The 18,919-nt window shown below is 43.0% G+C and overlaps 1 protein-coding gene across 5 annotated transcripts in view; it reads right to left on the bottom strand.

The window, feature by feature from the left end:
- Positions 1-18,919, bottom strand: part of EVI5 (ecotropic viral integration site 5) — a 352,231-nt gene that overhangs the window by 134,881 nt on the left and 198,431 nt on the right. For all 5 annotated transcript variants that reach the window (XM_073593140.1, XM_073593141.1, XM_073593142.1 and 2 more), the window contains one exon: positions 3,423-3,557. In XM_073593140.1, coding sequence (XP_073449241.1) covers positions 3,423-3,557 — 135 coding nt within the window. The remainder of the gene's footprint in view (positions 1-3,422; positions 3,558-18,919) is intronic.

Raw genomic sequence — 18,919 nt, 5'->3', positions numbered from 1 at the left:
TAGATACACTTTATTCAAACACTTGAGAAAACCTACAAAAGGACATGGACAGCAATACAAAGCTGACATAGGTTCTAGCATTCCTCTACTTAGCCAGTAAAAAGCATTTTTATTTTTCTTTGGTCTTTTGTGGCAGGGCTATAATGCAGTGGAATTTTTTTTGGGGGGGGGATTAAAGCGGTGTTCCACCCAAAAATGGAACTTACGCTTTAAGGGAGGTGACCCCCCCTGACATGCCACATTCGGCATGTCATTTTTTTTTTGGGGGGGAGCCGGTACCCTCAGAGGGTCCCAGCTCCCACTTTCTCCCAGCGCACCGGAAGGGAGATCAACCCTCACCCCTTCCCTCTCTGCAATTATCTGGGACATGTCACAGGTCTAAGATGATTGCCCGGCCAGTCACAGCTTGCGCATGTGCAGTGGGTGCACAGCCGGGCACCCATACTTTCAATACCGGCACCGCAGAGAGTAGGGGGAGACAAGCTGGGCTTCGCTCCCCCACATCGCTGGACCCTGGGACAGACAAATGTCCGATTATTAAAAGTCAGCAGCTGCAGTATTTGTAGCTGCTGACTTTTAATTTTCTTGGCAAAGAGGGACTTTGCAATTAATTTCAATTCATCTGATCACTCTTCATAACATGCAAAATGCAAATTACCATCAAAAAACCTGAGGCAGCAGACTTTGTGAAAATTACTATTTGTGTAATTCTCAAAACTTTTGGCCAGGGCTGTGGCTGTGTGTGACTGAGTGCGCCCCTCACATTTTTGTAAATATTTTATTATATGTTTTCATGAGACAACACTGAAGAAATTATACTTTGCTACAATGTAAAGTAGTGAGTGTACAGCTTTTATAACAGTGTAAATTTGCTGTCCCTTCAAAATAACTCAACACACAACCATTAATGTCTAAAATGCTGGCAACAAAAGTGAGTACACCCTTAAGTGAAAATGTCCAAATTGGACCCAATTAGCCATTTTCCCTCCCCGGATTCAGGTTACTCGTTAGTGTTACAAGGTCTCAGGTGTGAATAGGGAACAGGTGTGAAATTTGGTGTTATCGCTCTCTCATATACTGGTCACTGGAAGTTCAATATGGCACCTCATGGCAAAGAACTCTGAGGATCTGAAAAAGAATTGTTGCTCTACATAAAGATGGCCTAGGCTATAAGAAGATTGCCAAGACCCTGAAACAGAGCTGCAGCATGGTGGCCAAGACCATACAGCGGTTTAACAGGACAGGTTCCACTCAGAACAGGCCTTGCCATGGTTGACCAAAGAAGTTGAGTGCATGTGCTCAGCGTCATATCCAGAGGTTGTCTTTGGGAAATAGACGTATGAGTGTTGTCAGCATTGCTGCAGAGGTGGAAGGGGTTGGGGGGGGGGGGTCAGCCTGTCAGTGCTAAGACCATACGCCACACACTGCATCAAATTGGTCTGCATGGCTGTCGGCCCATAAGGAAGCCTCTTCTAAAGATGATGGACAAGAAAGCCCACAGTTTGCTGAAGACCAGCAGACTAAGGACATGGATTACTGGAACCAGGTCCTGTGGTTTGATGAGACAAAGATGAAACTTATTTGGTTCAGATGGTGTCAAGCGTGTGTGGCGGCAACCAGGTGAGGAGTACAAAGACTAGTGTGCCTTGCCTACAGTCAAGCATGGTGGTGGGAGTGTCATGGTCTGGAGCTGCATGAGTGCTGCCGGCACTGGGGAGATACAGTTCATTGAGGGAACCATGAATGCCAACATGTACTGTGACATACTGAAGCAGAGCATGATCCCCTCCCTTCAAAGACTGGGCCGCAGGGCAGTATTCCATCATAACGACCCCAAACACACCTCCAAGACAGCCATTACCTTGCTAAAGAAGATGATGTCGTCATGGAGGAGGACTCCAGTGGCAACCTGTAAAGCTCTGGTGAACTCCATGTCCAAGAGGGTTAAGGCAGTGCTGGAAAATAATGGTGGCCACACAAAATTGACACCTTGGGCCCAATGTGGACATTTTGACTTAGGGCTGTACTCACTTTTGTTGCCAGCGGTTTAGACATTAATGGCTGTGTGTTGAGTTTTTTTGAGGGGACAGCAAATTTACACTATTATACACTCACTATTTTACATTGCAGCAAAGTATAACTTCTTCAGTATTGTCGCATGAAAAAAAATAATAAAATATTTACAAAAATATGAGGTGTGTACTCACTTTTGTGAAAAAAAATATAATACATATATATATATATATATATATATATATATATATATATATATATATATATATATATATATATATATATATATATATATATATATATTTATTTATTTATTTTTTTGGGGTGATGTAGCTCGGGGCAGAGTTGTGAATGGCTTTGTATGTTGTGGTTAGTATTTTGAATTTAATTATTATTCGCTATGGTCTTTCTGATTCCAGGCCAATCAGGAAGCGGGTCCTGACTGAGCCCTGATTGGTCAGGGAGTCCCAGCCAATCGGGTCTCAGAACACACTTCCTGTTCGGCTGGGGAGAGAAGCAACAGTGCTGGAGTGAGGAGCAGCAGCCCTCCCCTGGATCCTTGTCATTTTGAATTAAATTCAAAATACTAACCACAACATACAAAGCCATTCACAACTCTGCCCCAAGCTACATCACCAATCTTGTCTCCAAATATCACCCAAATCGTCCTCTCCTACTCTCAAGCTCTCTCGTCTCCTCCTCTCATGCTTGTCTCCAGGATTTCTCCAGAGCCTCTCCCATCCTCTGGAACTCGCTACCTCCACCTGTCCGGCTATCCCCTACTCTTGCTACCTTCAGGCGATCCCTGAAAACTCATCTCTTCAGGAAAGCCAATCACGTCTCTAACTAATCTTTTACTACTTCCATCAGCTCATTCCCCACAGTTGAAACCTTTTGTACCACCTGCCCCACCCTACTAGATTATAAGCTCTTCTGAGAAGGGCCCTCTTAATCCTCTTGCATTTTATTGTATTATAACTGTATTGTCTCCCTTTTACATTGTAAAGCACTGCGTAAACTGTTGGCGCTATATAAATCCTGTATAATAATAATAATCCGCCTTCTAAGCTGAGGAGGCCTCTGATCGCCGTCTTCCAATCCATCTCCCATCTCCTTCCCAAAAAAAATATTGAGCACCAGCCTAAGTCTAACTTTTCTTAAAAATGTTCCATCCCCCCTTTTTTTTCCACCCAGTCCAGTCACGTGATCCTGCAGCTCCAGCTTCCAGCTCAGGAGGTGCTCAGACAATGGCTGGACATTCTGGGAGTTTCCCCATAGGCACCCATGGCCCAGCCAGTCGGTGCTCCCTCCCAACATTATACTATGAACTTGTTCCACTCAAACATTAGCTTTAGTTAATGCACTGGGAAGCAGGATCAATAAATTATCAATCTGTGCATAGGAATCACCTTCTCAATCTCCAAAATTTTGTCTTGCATTTCTTTCATAGCACAGTGAGATTCAGCTTCTTTAAGTCTTGCGTGAACCAGTTCCTTCTCCAGTTGTAGTACAAACTCTTCAGAATAGCGAGGATTACATTTATGCTGTGAAAAAACAAAATCATTTCAGTGGAAGATCTGTACTGCAATATGACGATAAAGAGAACCCATCAAGAACGTACATTTGTAAAATGCTGAAACTCCATTCTAGAGCATCCATAATTGGGCAGCCGTATCCATCCAGGAAAGGGGTGTGTGGGGTCAATATTAGTCACATGCATTATCTCTTACAGAACAGAAATGTCATCTAAGCATCAGGCTGAAAGAACCCCAAGGAGGACAACAAACTATCCTGCTTGGGCTGAGAACCAATACACTCTGGGAATCTGGTGGAGAGTAAGCGCTTAATAACCGCTTAAAGACTTTGATTTCTATTCATGTAGTCCTTGCACCACCTATGTTACATAGCAGTTTATTTAGGGGTCAGCACTTAGCTCAGGCAGGAGATAGGATAGTCTTATGGCTCAGAGTGAAGAAATCCAAAAATAAAATTACATTCAAGTAATCCCTGCAAAAATTATAATAAGGAGTGGATATTCAGATTACTACAAACGCTCTTTGGCTATTGGCAAACTTTAAAAAAAAACTTTTCCTAAAAGAAAACCAACTTGATTGGGGGAGAGAACTGTTTAACCAACCGGCTATATTTTCTCAATGTACTGAACAATTTGTTTTTTCTTTTGAGGCTTTACAGGACAGGCAATATGTTAATTTTCTAATCTATATAATTTACAATCAAAAAACACTATGGACCCAACACTGGCAAAGTGCCCATATAGGGAGATTGCATAAAAAAACTTTATAGCCTGAGCTGTGGAGAAAAAAAAAACAAAAACAGTAGCAGTAAAGCTGGTCTTAAATTTTGAGCTGAAGCTGCCAAACAATGTAAGCCATAGGTGGCCCCATCAGCACCACCTGGCTCAACAACAAAAAATTAAGATGGAAAATTATTGGTTGAACATTGACTGCATCCAATCATGTATGCATAAGAGTACAGATGCCATGTGTCAAAATAAATAAATAAAAAGTTACTAATACATTTTCCATAGTAATGGACCTTTTGCCATTCAGCATAAGAACAGAGATAAATGGGAACGACACATTATTTACCCCTAATGATGGCCATAGACAGCTAGATTTCTCTCATTCAGATCATAGGCTGAACAAAAAGTAAATAGATTGATTTTTCCATCCATGATAAAACAGCAAGGATGGAGGGAAGTTTACTGCTGACTACTGGCTGGACCTGCAGCTAGCTACCTGAAAATTTGAACAGTGACTGCATCTGATAGGATGCAATCATTCTTTGGCCAATAATTTTCCACCAGAATGGTCCAAAATTTGAACCGTATAATAGCAGCCAGGTTTAAGGGAGATTTGCACAGTACTTTCAAAACTATAATAGAGGAAGTAATGGGCAACCATCAACAAGAAATTTCTTCAGAAAACTTCATTTGTAGCAATGTCACCTCTCCAGCAGCATAGCCCTTCTGTAACAGTGACACAAAATGATATCCTTATTCTCCAAAAATCATCCATACGCACCCACTACTTAATACTGTATCTACAGATAAGGTGTGTGCCACAAAATAGCTATAGTATTACATATGTGGGGTATCATCATCCTAATGCTAGCAATGTTTAAAAGAAGCCCAGGGCTGCCCCCATCATTCCCCTGGCAAAAGGGAAAATGGGCATCCAGGAAGTGACAACTATTATTAAAAAAAAAAAAAAAAAAAAAAAAGAACATTTTATTTATACAAAATTCATTGAAAAGGACACATATCCATCTCTCGCTAAATAAAACGGTAGTTACAATGCATTTGTTTTGATTGGTTCTTGCTGGTGATGTGGTGTCCCCAGTGGGTATTGAGGGCACAGGATGTAATTAATCTTGATGTATAGTAATCTACATGTTTCCGGACCGCTTCTTCAAGAGGAGTTAAAGGGGTTGTAAAAGGTTTTTTTTTTTAAATATATATATATATATATATACACACACATACATATACACACACGTTATACTTACCTCCTCTGTGCAAGGGTTTTGCACAGAATGGCCCCGATTCTCCTCTTCTGGGGGTCCCCCAGCAGCTCTCCGTGCCCTCTTGAAGACTTGCATTCTGAGGGGACAACCGAGCGGGCGCGTTTGAGTCCTGCTACTGCATCCATTGACAGATAGCAGGACTTGGCCCCGCCCCCCGGGTCACTGGATTTGACTGACAGCAGTGGGAGCCAATGGCTGCGCTGCCATCAATCTATCCAATGAGGACCCGAGATACCGGCTGGAGCTGCTGTTCTCATCCCAGTCGATGGAAAGATCGGGTTCAGGTAAGTAAAAGGGGGATCTGAAGGGCAGCTGCGCTACAAAAGTTTTTTCACCTTAATGTATAGAATGCATTAGGGTGAAAAACCATGAGGGTTTGCAACACCTTTAATTACCATCATCCAGGATAACCAGCAGTCCGTGATATAACAGCAATGGCAGGGGCACAGAGGGTACTCCCCATGGTGGACACAGGGACCATCACAAGCGCACGTATCTAAATTACTCAAAGATCACAAATGCAACGAGGCTTGGATCATAATCACCGAGAGGCCCCACCAATCCCAGTTGAATATTACACTGTTCATAACCCCATAATTGGAAGGTCTGAACTGTGTTGGGGCCCCGAAAGTTGCCTCAATGTGCAGATTCCCCCAGGTAGCAGCCTCCACATTTTTTTGCACAGTGCTTGCGATACTATAATAGAGGAAGTAATGTGCAATCATCAACAAGAAATTTCTTTAGAAAAGTTCATCTGTAGCAATGTCACCTCTCCAGCTACAAAGCCTTCTGTAACAGTAACACGAAATATCATCCTTCTCCAAAAATCATCCATATGCACCCACTAAATATCCCTGTAATCAGTTTTTCAAGAAAGGCAGAGGTCCCAATGGGCTACATGCAAGGTTTCCTCCTCACACTGGCCCCCATTCATATGAAATATTTGTTTCTGTCATAGAATAGCATTCAACAATGAAGAATTTCAAATCTAAATTCCTCCTCTAATCTGTTGGTCTGATACAGCTCAAATTTTTTGACTCAGATAAGAAACAATCTATTTGGAATTGAAACACTGAAGCAATCTTTAAGGTTAAAGTGATTCTAAAGGAAGGAATTTTTTCTTAAAACAAAACATGCTATACTTATCTGCTCTGTGCCATGGGTTTGCACAAAGCAGCCCCAATCAGCTTCTTTTTGGGTCTCCCGTCGGTGGTCCTGCCTCCTCCCTCCTGCCAAGTGCAGGCTCCTTCCAGAGCCATCCTGTCCATTCATGGCTCACTGGCTGTGATTGGCAGCAGGAGCCAATGGCTCCCGCTACAATATGAGCCAATGAGGAGACACCCAGGAGAGCTGCTGCGCTTATCTGAGCCCCAACTCGATCCAGCGATGTCCATAAGTATAAGGGGGGGCGGCGGGCAGAGCTGCACCTAGGAGTTTTCTTTACCTTAAAGTGATTGAAAAACTCTTTTTTTTCCGTTAAAAATAATAAACATGTTATACTTACCTGCTCGGTGTAGTGGTTTTGCACAGAGAAGCCCAGATCCCCTTCTCCTTGGGTCCCATGCCAGCTCTCCTGGCTTCTCCCTCCTGTCGAGTGCCTCCACAGCAAGCAGCTTGCTATGGGGGGCACCCAAGCAGAGCCACGCTACAGCTCCGTGTGTCCATTCAGACATGGAGCTGTGGTCCAGCTCCGTCCCCTCTCTCTCCTGACTGGCTGACTGATTGACAGCAGTGGGAGCCAATGGCACCACTCCTGTGTCTCAGCCAATTAGGAGGGAGAGGCCCGGGGAGCCAAGGCAATACTGCAGATCGCTAGATAGAAATGAGCTCAGGTAAGTATTAGGGGGGCTGCTGCACACAGAAGGTTTTTTATCTTAAAGCATAGAATGCATTTAGATAAAAAAACCTTTTGCTTTTACAACTTCTTTAAGGATCTATGAAGGATTACATTGAATGAAAGACATTTTTGTTAACATGAATAATGAAGAAAACATTGACACACAATACAGAGCTGACATAAGTAGCTAGTTTGACAAGCACAATTCTGATAAGAGCACAAGGGAAATGTGATAAAAAAAAAAAAAAAAAAAAACACTAAATATTTTGCTTTCTAGGTTGGAGACTGTTAAGTGTGAACTGCAAATGCTGTCTACCAAACACTGTGCTATACATAAGGTCCACCTAATTTACCTTACTGTGAGTTTTCTATTTTTCACCTAAGCCACAGCACACACACATTTTCACATATTAAGTGTGTGGCTGATGATCTCAGTTAAGAATCGGTTTATACAGCTCAAATTCTTGCACAGGATTTATTATACTCTTCAGGGTCTAGCTAGTATGTACCCTCGGGGCTGAACCACTGTACAAGGTGTGCTGCTACCACTGGTAGTTTCATCTATATGGTATGGTCGTATCCTATACTCTGTACCTTCTGAGAGTCAGTGACGCAAGCACTTAGTCAATTATATGATCTCCCCACTATGGCCTGAACTGCCATTTCTCTTGTTGGACCATATGGAGGATGTGGTGGTGGATCGATATACCAAGCTCTCTCACCTATGCCCCGATTTATGCAAGGAAGGAGATCTTACTGCGTTGGAAGTCTCCTACGCCTCCAACGGTGGCTATGTGCAGAAAGACTAACTCTGTCCCCCCCCCCCAGTAAAAATAACCTATGAAAGCAGGAACTATCCCCGGAAATTTGACAAGGGGTGGTCCACCTGGATAGATGCATAAGAACAGAATGCTTTAGAGTCTGAAAGCTTGAGTTTCTTCTCTCTCCCTCCCTTTCCTCTGCCTCCCTCGGTTTGTTTTTTTCTAATTGCTCCTTAAGCCCTCTCCTTTATGGTTCCCCCCTCCATTTCTCCCCTATCATACTGAGATAGGACTGTATCCCACTGTGATAATACTTGCTCTCAATTTTAAGAATCGCTATCATTACATATGCTAGAATACTGTCCTACCTGGTGTCTTTTAAAAAAAAAATTTCAACTTCAATTTTTAAGATAGCCTATTGGGCCTACCCAGGCTCGGCAGATACAATTCAATACAAAAAAAAAAAAAAAAAAAAAAAACACACAAGCAAAAAAAAACTTATCCTAAGTGCCAAAATTGGCACTGGAACTAAACAACTTGCTCCATTAGCTACGGAGGTTATTTGTATGTTGTAGGGTATCAGCTACTAAAGGTTACTGAGCCTTGTTCTGGTAAGCTGGAAGTCACAGTTCCCTGGAGTGTGAAATTATTTTTGGTTCGCTATCATACTTGTATATTTTTAGCGCCTTGCAAGTTAATTTATTAACTGGTAGGGTCAGGGTCAGTATTAGTGGAAGGATCTTGGATCCAAATGTCCAAAACTTTGTGGAATTTCTTGGGGCACCCTCTCGCTAAATACATGGCTTTGTTTAATGGCATTCATTTTTTCCAAAAGATTAGAGTTGGTACCAATGGGGATTTCCACTGGAGCAGAATAGGATTTTTATTGTCCTATGCAAGAAAAACTATCAGAGTCTTGGAGGCCCGAAAGGCCAGAGTGTCCACCAGACCCAGTAAACATACTTCCACAGTCTGGGGTACTCGGATAGTGGCCACAGAGTATTACTGGCTACAGCTTCCCAAATTCAAAATTTGAATATGGGGGCATTGCCAAAAGATGTGAATAAAGTCTGCTGAGCACCGCCAGCACTCCGCAGGAGCAGATGGGTATACTCTGTGTAAACGTGCAGGCGTGAGGTAAATCCGGTGTAGGATTTTGTATTGAATCAACCTATCCTTTGCAGAAACTAGCTGCAGAAAGGAACACTCACATTTCCTCCCAATCTTCATCGTCTAAGATAGGGAGGTTTAGTGTCCATTTAGATTTAAGAGTCTCCAACCCCAAGTGGACAGAGGGAGACAGTCATATATATAGGAAAGGGGTTTGGTGAGGGTGTCATCTCCAAGTACATCTTTCGGAGTAGTGGTATAGAAGGCTACTGTTTGCTGCACGAATTGTGTCTGAAAAGCATACATTAGAAAAAGGTGTTTTTAGAGGATCAAGTCCTTAATTCTCCACCTACACATATCTGTTCCAGATATTTAATGCCCTTTACCGCCCAACTCTGGGGGTTGGGTATAGGAGGTAAATTCTGGTAATAATGGATTAAGCTGTAAAGGGGTATGTTGGCAAATGTGTCGGGGGGGGGTAATAGGACGAAGTGCTTGGGCCATCGATCATGCCTTTAGGATAGCTTTCATTGCAACAGTCAGGGGCCACCCAGCTGTATATGAGGTTTTTAAGCGCTTCAAAAAGGAGCCTACACAGGTTGCCTCCAGCACTAGAATCATTCTTTATAAGCCAGTTGTGAGCATGGCGGCCAGAAAATATTTATGAAGGTTGGGGCACGCCAAGCCCCCCTGCAACCACGGCAAGACCGTCAGCCTAAATCTCGGTTGTTGCAAACCCCAAATATACGTTGTATTGAAATGTATCATTTAAAAAAAACTTCTTAGGGATCCATATTAGTGCGTGTCTTAGTACATATAGGAAGCCTGGTAACAATTTCATTTTAAAGAGATTTACATGCCCATCAGGGACAGAGGGTAGTGTCCTTTTTTTGAGCCGATTTTGCACAAGCAATATGGTCTATATGGAAATGTGCCATTTTCCATTATTTTTCTTGGTATTTTTCTGTATTTTGTACTACCATGAGCTGTATTGTTCCTGATTGAGCCTTTAACCGCTTACCGACCAGCCTCTGCTGTTTTTTGCAGCAGAATGGCTCGGCTGCCTGAATCGGCGTTATCTTACGTCGCTTCTTATTGTGGCCACTAGGGGGCGTGCGCTCCCGCAAACGCTTGTGACACGGTGAGATCTCGGTTCTCTGAGGGGAGAAGAGAGAGATCGTGTGTTCATACTAAGTATGAACACCGATCTCTCTCTTCCCCTAGCAAGTCCCATCCCCCCTTTGGTTATAACACGTAGCAGGGAACACAGTTAACCCCTTGATCGCCCCCTAGTGTTAACCCCTTCACTGCCAGTGCCATTTTTACAGTAATCAATGCATTTTTATAGCACTGATCGCCGTATAAATGCCAATAGCCCCAAAAATGTGTCAAAAATGTCCGATGTGACCGCCGATAATGTCACAGTCACAAAAAAAAAAAATAAATAAATAAAATAGCAGATCGCCGCCATTACTAGTAAAAAAAAAAAAAAATATATAATAAAAATGCTATAAATCTATCCCCTATTTTGTAGACGCTATAACTTTTGCGCAAACCAATCAATATACGCTTATTGAGATTTTTATTACCAAAAATAAGAAGAAGAATGCATATCGGCCTAAACAGACTTTTTTTTTTTTTTTAAACAAAGGGGATATTATAGTAAAAAGTACAAAAAATATATTTTTTTCAAAATTGTCGCTCTTTTATAGTTTATAGCGCAAAAAATAACCTCAGAGATGATCAAATACCACCAAAAGAAAGATCTATTTGTGGGAAAAAAGGATGTCAGTTTTGTTTGGGTACAATGACGCACGACAGTGCAATTGTCAGTTAAAGCAACACAGTGCCGAATCGCAAAAAATGGCCTGGTCATTCAGCAGCCAAATCCTCCGGGGCTGAAGCGGTTAATAGCGTTTTTTTTTTTTACAGAAAAAATTGATTTTTAAAACAGCTTACCTGTAAAATCCTTTTCTTGGGAGTACATCACAGGACACAGAGCACCATAGTAATGACTATCTGGGTTTATATGCTACCTTTAGGTGATTGGACACTGGCAACCAATAGTAAGAAGGTTCATCCCATATAACCCCTCCCATACAGGAAGTACCTTAGTTTTTCAGCAAGCAATGAAGATCCCAGAAAAAGAGGGGAGGGACCTCTGTGTCCCGTGATGTACTCCAAGAAAAGGATTTTACAGGTAAGCTGTTTTAAAAATCCATTTTTCTTTATCGTACATCACGGGACACAGAGCACCATAGTAATGACTATCTGGGATGTCCTAAAGCAATGCCTTTGAGGGGAGGGAACATACCTAAATCCCCCTTATTTTAGGCTCCAAATTATAAAGCTGCTTGCAGCACGCTCTGGCCAAAAACAGTCTCCTTTTGAGATCTAACATCCAGTCGGTAAAACCTGGTGAATGTATGAACCGAAGACCAATTGGCCGCCTTGCAAATCTGAGCCATCGACACTTGTTGGCGCACTGCCCATGACGTACTAACTCCTCTGGTAGAGTGAGCCTTGAGATATCGAGGTGGAACCTTGTGTTTCAACTCATAGGCCTGAATAATGACCTGGTGAATCCACCTAGAGATTGTAGAACTAGCTGCTGCCTGTCCTTTCTAAGAACCCTCCTCAGGCAGAACAAAAAAGAGTCAGACTTCCGAAAAGGGGCTGACATATCCAAATAAACCTTGATAGCCCTCACCACATCCAGTGAATGGAGCAATCTTTCCTCCTTAGACTTAGGGTTAGGAAAGAAGGAAGGTAAAACGATATCCTGATTCAAGTGAAAACTGGAAACCACCTTGGGTAAAAAATCCGGACGGGGCCGCATTACCACCTTGTCCTGATGAATAAACAGAAAGGGTTTCTCACAAGAAAGGGCGGCCAACTCAGAGACCCTTCTTGCTGAGGTTATAGCCACCAAAAAGACTAAATTTCCTAGTCAGTAGGATCAAAGGAATACGCTCAATAGGCTCAAAGGGTTGACTCTGTAGAGCTGAAAGCACTAAGTTCAAGGCACAAGGGCGGTTTAATTGGTGGCCTTAACTGTAGTACTCCCTTGATAAAGGTTCGTACTAAAGAATGAGACGCAATTGGCCTCTGGAAAAAAAAAAAAAAAAAAACGATAAGGCTGAAATTTGTCCCTTAATGGTTCCTAAGATTAAGTTAAAGTCAATTCCTGCTTGCAGGAAGGCAAGAACCCTTCCAATTGTACTTGCGAGGGTGCCATCTTCTCTTCTCACACCATGAGATGTATGACTTCCAGACTCTATGGTAAATTTTTCTAGACACTGGCTTTCCGGCATTTATCAAAGTAGCCAGAACCACGGATACCACGGTCTCTCAGTACTTTAGTCTCAATAGCCATGCCATCAAATTCAGCAACCATAAAGAAGGATGGTATATGGGACCTTGGGACAGCAGGTCTGGGCGTAATGGAAGACACAATGGGTCCCCTACCGCCAACCTCACAATCTGAGAGTACCAAGACCTCCTTGGCCATCGTGGGGCCACCAGAATTACCGTTTTCTGCTCCACCTGTATCCTGCGTAACAGGTGCGGCAGCATCTGAATCGGAGGAAAGGCATAAATGAGAGAATACTGATCCCAGGGAACCACCAATGCATCCATCCCCACGGCAAGTGGATCCCTGGTTCTGGACACAAAGCTGTCCACCTTGGCATTGAACCTGGATGCCAGGAGATCAACCTCTGGCATCCCCCAACGCTGGCATATATGAAGGAAAACTTCGGGGTGAAGGGACCATTCCCCTGGTAACAACTGCTGACGACTTAGGTAGTCTGCCTACCAATTGTCCACCCCCGGAATACAGACTGCCGACAGAGATGGCACGTGTCTCTCTGCCCAAGTCAGAATGATTTATTTCCTTTTGGGCTGCCCAGCTCCAGGTACCCCCTTGGTGGTTTATGTATGCCACCACTGTGGAATTGTCGGACTGGACTCTGACCGGAGACCCCCGCAGCCTGGCTGTCCAGAATACGAGGGCCAAGCGAGCTGCTCAAATTTCCAACAGATGGATCGGCAAGGTTTTTTCTACCTGGGACCATTTTCCCTGTACGGAGGCCTCTTCCAATACTGCCCCCCAGCCGAGCCGACTGGCGTCTGAAGTTACCACCTTCTAAGTTACTGGTGGAAAGGACTTCCCATTTTTTAAGTTGCTGGTCTTTGACCACCAAGAGAGGTCCTGTTTTACCTTTGGGGATAGAGATATTGGATGATCCAAGGCTAGGACAGACTTGTCCCAAGCCTCCGGGATTGTTCTCTGGAACAACCTAGAGTGAAACTGCGCATAAGGAACTGCGCTGAAGGATGACACCATCTTCCCCAGCAGTCTCATGCACAATTGAATAGAGGGTCTTTGCACCCTTTTGACTTTCCTGACCAGCTCTACTATTGAGCTGACCTTCAAGGGGGGGTAAAAACACCCTTTCCTGGGTCGTATCCAGGATCAAGCCTAGATATGTTAGGATTTGAACTGGATGAAGAGCTGATTTGTCCATATTCAGAATCCAACCTAGGCATCTCCGGACATGAACTGTAGTTGAAACGTTCACTAACAGGGTGGAATAGGACTGGTCCTTCAACAGAAGGTCGTCCAGATATCCTATCACCGATATCTTTTGGGACCTTAGAGAAGCTAATACCGGAGCCAACACTTTTGTGAAGACTCGAGGGGCCGTAGCCAGACTGAACGGTAGTGCTACAAATTGGAAATGACACCCCTCTACTGAGAAATGTAGAAACCTTTGATGTTGGCCGAAAATCGGCACATGCCGGTATGCATCCTTGATGTCTATGGATGCTAAAAAGTCCCCTTTTCTTAGAGATGTCATTACTGAACGAACCAATTCCATCCGGAAGGTTCGCACTTTTAGAAAGGAATTGAGGGATTTGAGGTCCAGAATGGGCCTTACTTCCCCATTTGGCTTCGGAACTGTGAATAGTTTTGAATAAAACCCTTTGAACTTTTCTTTGTGCGGAACCTTGACAATCACCCCCTGCCTTTTTAGCTGTTCTAAGGCTAGGAATACGCTTTTCTTTTTCTCTAGATCCGAAGGAACTCTTGATCTCAGAAACAGATTTGGGGGAAAATCACGGAACTCTATTTTGTAGCCTTGCGTTATAGTGGAGATAACCCACTTGTCCTATACCAACCCTGCCCAAGCATCTGCGAACCGCCGCAGTCTGCCCCCCACTTGTAATAGTGGGGGCGCCCCTTCACAAAGGAGGACTTGGCATTGGCCTTATTCGGCTTCTGAGTCCAAGTTCTTCTCTGACCTTAAGGGTCTTTTAAAGGCAGGTGGTTGAGGCCGTTGATACTTCTTGGGAGAAGATGCACCTGGCCCAGGAGCGTTTGGAATTTTAAAGGAAGGCTGCTTATGCCTTCTTTTCACAGGAAGCAAGGAGCTCTTCCCGCCTGAGATTTTTTTGGATATACTTATCCAGATCTTCCCCAAACGTTCCCCATGAAAGGGAAAAGCCGCGAGTAGCCTCTTGCATGGCATCTCGGCTGACCAGTACTTTAACCACAAAACTCTGCGCATATGTATTGAGAGTAGCGCAAATCGAGACATCTGCTGGATTGAGTCTTTTAAGGAGTCTACTGCAAAACATAAAGCGCGAGGAAGTTCTGTTAATTCATCAGAATATTCCTCCTGAACAGGTAGGTTCCTGACCAATCTTTTAAAACGGTCCTTCAGGGATTGACAGATCCCAATAGCCGCAACAGCTGGTTGTACTGCTGATCCGGCCACCGCAAAGGAGGCCCTTAGCAAGGATTCCAGCTTTTTATCCGCTGGATCTATAAATCCTTGGGCATTATCCACTGGACAGGTTAGGCTTTTATTTACTGAAGAAATAGCAGCATCCACTAAAGGCGTATCCCACCTTTTTTTGAACTTTTCCTCCATCGGGTACAAAAAAGAAAACCTTTTAGGAGGTAAGTATATTCTGTCCGGATCAGCGTAAATCAACTGCTCCAATAATGGATGCACAGGAAACGCCTGAGAACCTTGCTGAGGTCGCAAGGATCCCAATGTAGAACAGGAAAGTTCTGGCCCTTGTACAGGGGGCAACTTGAAACCTGCTCTCACCATTTCGGTTAAAGACTGGATAAACAGTTTTTGGGATTGTGACAACGGTTCCTCAGAACCTGAGTCCCCCGCTGAGGACTCCTCTGCTTCAGCCTCTTTGGAAATAATGTTAAAAATGGGGCCTCCAAAGGAAGCACTCACCGATCCTCGCAGCAGGGCCTGAGATGGGCCCAATCTTCCCCCATCACCGCGGGTAACGCCACTAAGGACCTTCAGGGACCGGGTCCCCTTTTGTTTAGGGTCCACACCCCTGGACCTGTAAAGCACCTTTTACGTTTCCTTGGGCAAATAAAAGACCAGGAATACCATATCACAAGGGTCCAGCTTCATAAGGAAACATTACAGGCAAGACCCTGTTCTTGAACCAGGGCTCGGGTACCATCCACTTTAGCATGATATGGCATCCGAATGGATCCGATTATAATATCCTCACTGGGACATTATCTGAAGAAAGAGCTTTCACAGCCGTGACCATCACCTTCAAGACACTGACAAAAAACTAAGGTACTTCCTGTATGGGAGGGGTTATATGGGAGGAACCTTCTTACTATTGGTTGCCAGTGTCCAATCACATAAAGGTAGCATATAAACCCAGATAGTCATTACTATGGTGCTCTTTGTCCCATGATGTACGATAAAGAAAAGTGTGCGTCTGCTTCCTGAAGCACATGCAGTGTAATGCAGGCATAACCAGAACCTTCAGGGCCCTGGCACAAGAAACCATAATAGGGCCCCCTTCACCCCCAGTCAGGTTTGTTATGCCTCAGTTATGATCGCGCAGAGTCAGTGATCGGTACAGATCAGACTATTTTCTAAAGTGGAACTTCAGCAATTTTTTCATCGTTCCAGCTATTAAATCTTCTGCCCTTGTTTTAACTTTGGATTTTTCTAAAATTCCCTACTCCTTGAGCATTTCTGGTGTATTAAAAAGTCTCATTTTTTGAGGAACTTAGTCTTTACTTACTGACAGTAAGGCCCCTTTGACAAGGGCCAGATTCTATTTAACTCTGGTTCTCTCAAAACTTTGGCACTCAAATGAAAAAACCCAATACCTCCATCTGTTCAATTTTGGGTGGACTTAAAGCATTCCCACTGTTTAACATACGCCTCTAGGGTATGCCCCCCAAAAATTGAGAAAATATGGGCGGAGTGGCTCACTTTAGTCTTGGGAGACATGGACGTTTAAGGTGACTACAAAAGGACCAACCTTCTGCTAAATGATGTGGGGTGATGCATCTTCAACCATAATACAGTGGTTTAGTTAAAGTGTATGCGTCTTCAGTGTAGGTGGAAAGCTATACTTACATAGTTGACATTTCAGATATTATTTATGCTTCATGCATTTTATTCAAATAACCAGATGGACACACCATAGGATTCCTGTCTAGGTTCAACTTTATTAATTTTTCCAGATATAGATCAGGTCTACATTACTATATACTTGGATAATGCAGTAAACAAATGTTCCTTTGCTGACATACTAGTATGTATTCTATGCTATATAGATTGTATCATAATTTCTTCTTCTGTTTGTGAAATATCAATAAACTTTACCATAAAAAAAAAAAAAAAAAAAAATCTGGTTCTCTCAGCGGGGGATCTGCTTGCTGATCCCCTGCTGAGCAGAGCGGCAGATGACAAGTCCGTGTCTGCTCAGTTTATGCAGAGTGGAAATGGACACGGTATGGGTAGTCAGATGTAAATGGACCATTTTATGAATAATGCAACAGCGATTTGCAAAAGTGGAATCAGCTTTACCATTTCTATGTATCAATAGCCCACCATTAATTTAATTGGGACATCAGTGGCCAGGAAATAGCTGGGCTATAATTCTTTACAGGACAAACATTTACTTTTCCATCTACAAGATTCCAGACAAGGATATAGATAAATTAATTCAACACATATAAATCATCAAAGTAGTTCACATGCACTTCCTGGTCCATGCAATGTAACAGATCAGCTTATGTATAATTGATGCTAATCTTACATTACACATCAATAGAATACATTGCTTGACCTTACTAACAACCAAGATCCTCCTAATTCATTTAACCATCTGATGACTGCTTACACACCATTCATGACCTGTATTTTTTTACTGATTGACCGATTTCATGAGCTCCATATCACAGGAGTCTGCTACAACATTTTTTTCAACCTAGGAAAGAAAAGCTGAATACATTTTTATTTTTTTACATTTCCCCTCCAGTTAGTTTTCCAGGGTGATTCAATTCCTCCTTACTAGGGCATTCCAGCCTTGAAGTAAAATTAGATCAGGGGTTAAAAACCTGGGGTCCATGTACCCCTAAATGGTCCATGGATGGGCTTTAGGGTGTCCGTGAGAGTTAGGTAAAAAATAACCATTACATATATACTTCAACCCGCCCCTCTCCCCTCCTTGTCACAATGGTTGGTTTCTCACTGAAAGAAAGAAAAACAAAATGCCACTGCTTATAGTGCCGACCGCTAAGCGTCCTTTGACGTGTTGTTGGCCCACGATGACCATTTTGTAAATTTGTATCATCGTTCTCTGCACAACCTCCATCTTGTGCCATGCCAAAATATCAAATACTAATTCTCCTTTTGTAGTTATCGTAGTAATAGTAGTAGTAGGAGCAGATTTGAGCAGAACTAACATTTTAATTTACGCAAGAGGATTGTATTTGAATTCTGTAATGAGTGGCCATTGCATTTTGCATAAGAGTTTTTTGTTAAGATGGTTTTCTTTATTCAAACTTTGTGTATGTCATATGTATGAGGCACATTTCAATAAAATAAAACACAAATGGTATATATTCATTGCACTCAAAGTTGCAGAAAAAACACAAGGAGAGGAGGCGCCTCTAAGTGCAGTATGTAAGCCAGATTTATTAAAAACACTGTGCAGAAAACTCATTTAGTAGAATTAAATATAGCATGTAGTGTAGTTAGAATCCAAGAAGAGGGGAGTCCATCAGATCCATCATAGACATTGCTGCTTCCTGCTGTGCGTGGGGCTGTGCTAAAACACCGCTTGAGCCGGCCGCGGTGATGAAGTACTCCAAAGCGAGGCCTGGAACGCTGGTGGAAAGCAGGCGCGGGGCTGTCTCGCTTTGGAGTACTTCATCACCGCGGCCGGCTCAAGCGGTGTTTTAGCACAGCCCCACGCACAGCAGGAAGCAGCGATGTCTGTGATGGATCTGATGGACTCCCCTCTTCTTGGATTCTAACTACACTACATGCTATATTTAATTCTACTAAATGTGAGTTTTCTGCACAGTGTTTTTAATAAATCTGGCTTACATACTGCACTTGTGTTTTTTCTGCAGATTTTTGGGGCTTGGTTTCAGCTCTTCCTGGAAGGCAGCCATCTGTGTGGACTTTTTAATTTGAGTTTGCTTCTGTTTATATAGACTTTTCATGGACTATATTAGTTATAATTACCTTCTGTCACCTACATGATGGTAATATAGGGATTTTCCGTTCTTTTGCACCTTTTACTTGCTTGCACTCAAAGTTGTGTTTATGTGAATATTTCTGGGGAGAGG

This window comes from Aquarana catesbeiana, linkage group LG07 (genome assembly GCF_042186555.1).
Source record: "Aquarana catesbeiana isolate 2022-GZ linkage group LG07, ASM4218655v1, whole genome shotgun sequence".
In the NCBI taxonomy this organism is placed as follows: domain Eukaryota; kingdom Metazoa; phylum Chordata; class Amphibia; order Anura; family Ranidae; genus Aquarana; species Aquarana catesbeiana.
This window is presented reverse-complemented; position numbering and strand designations above follow the sequence as displayed.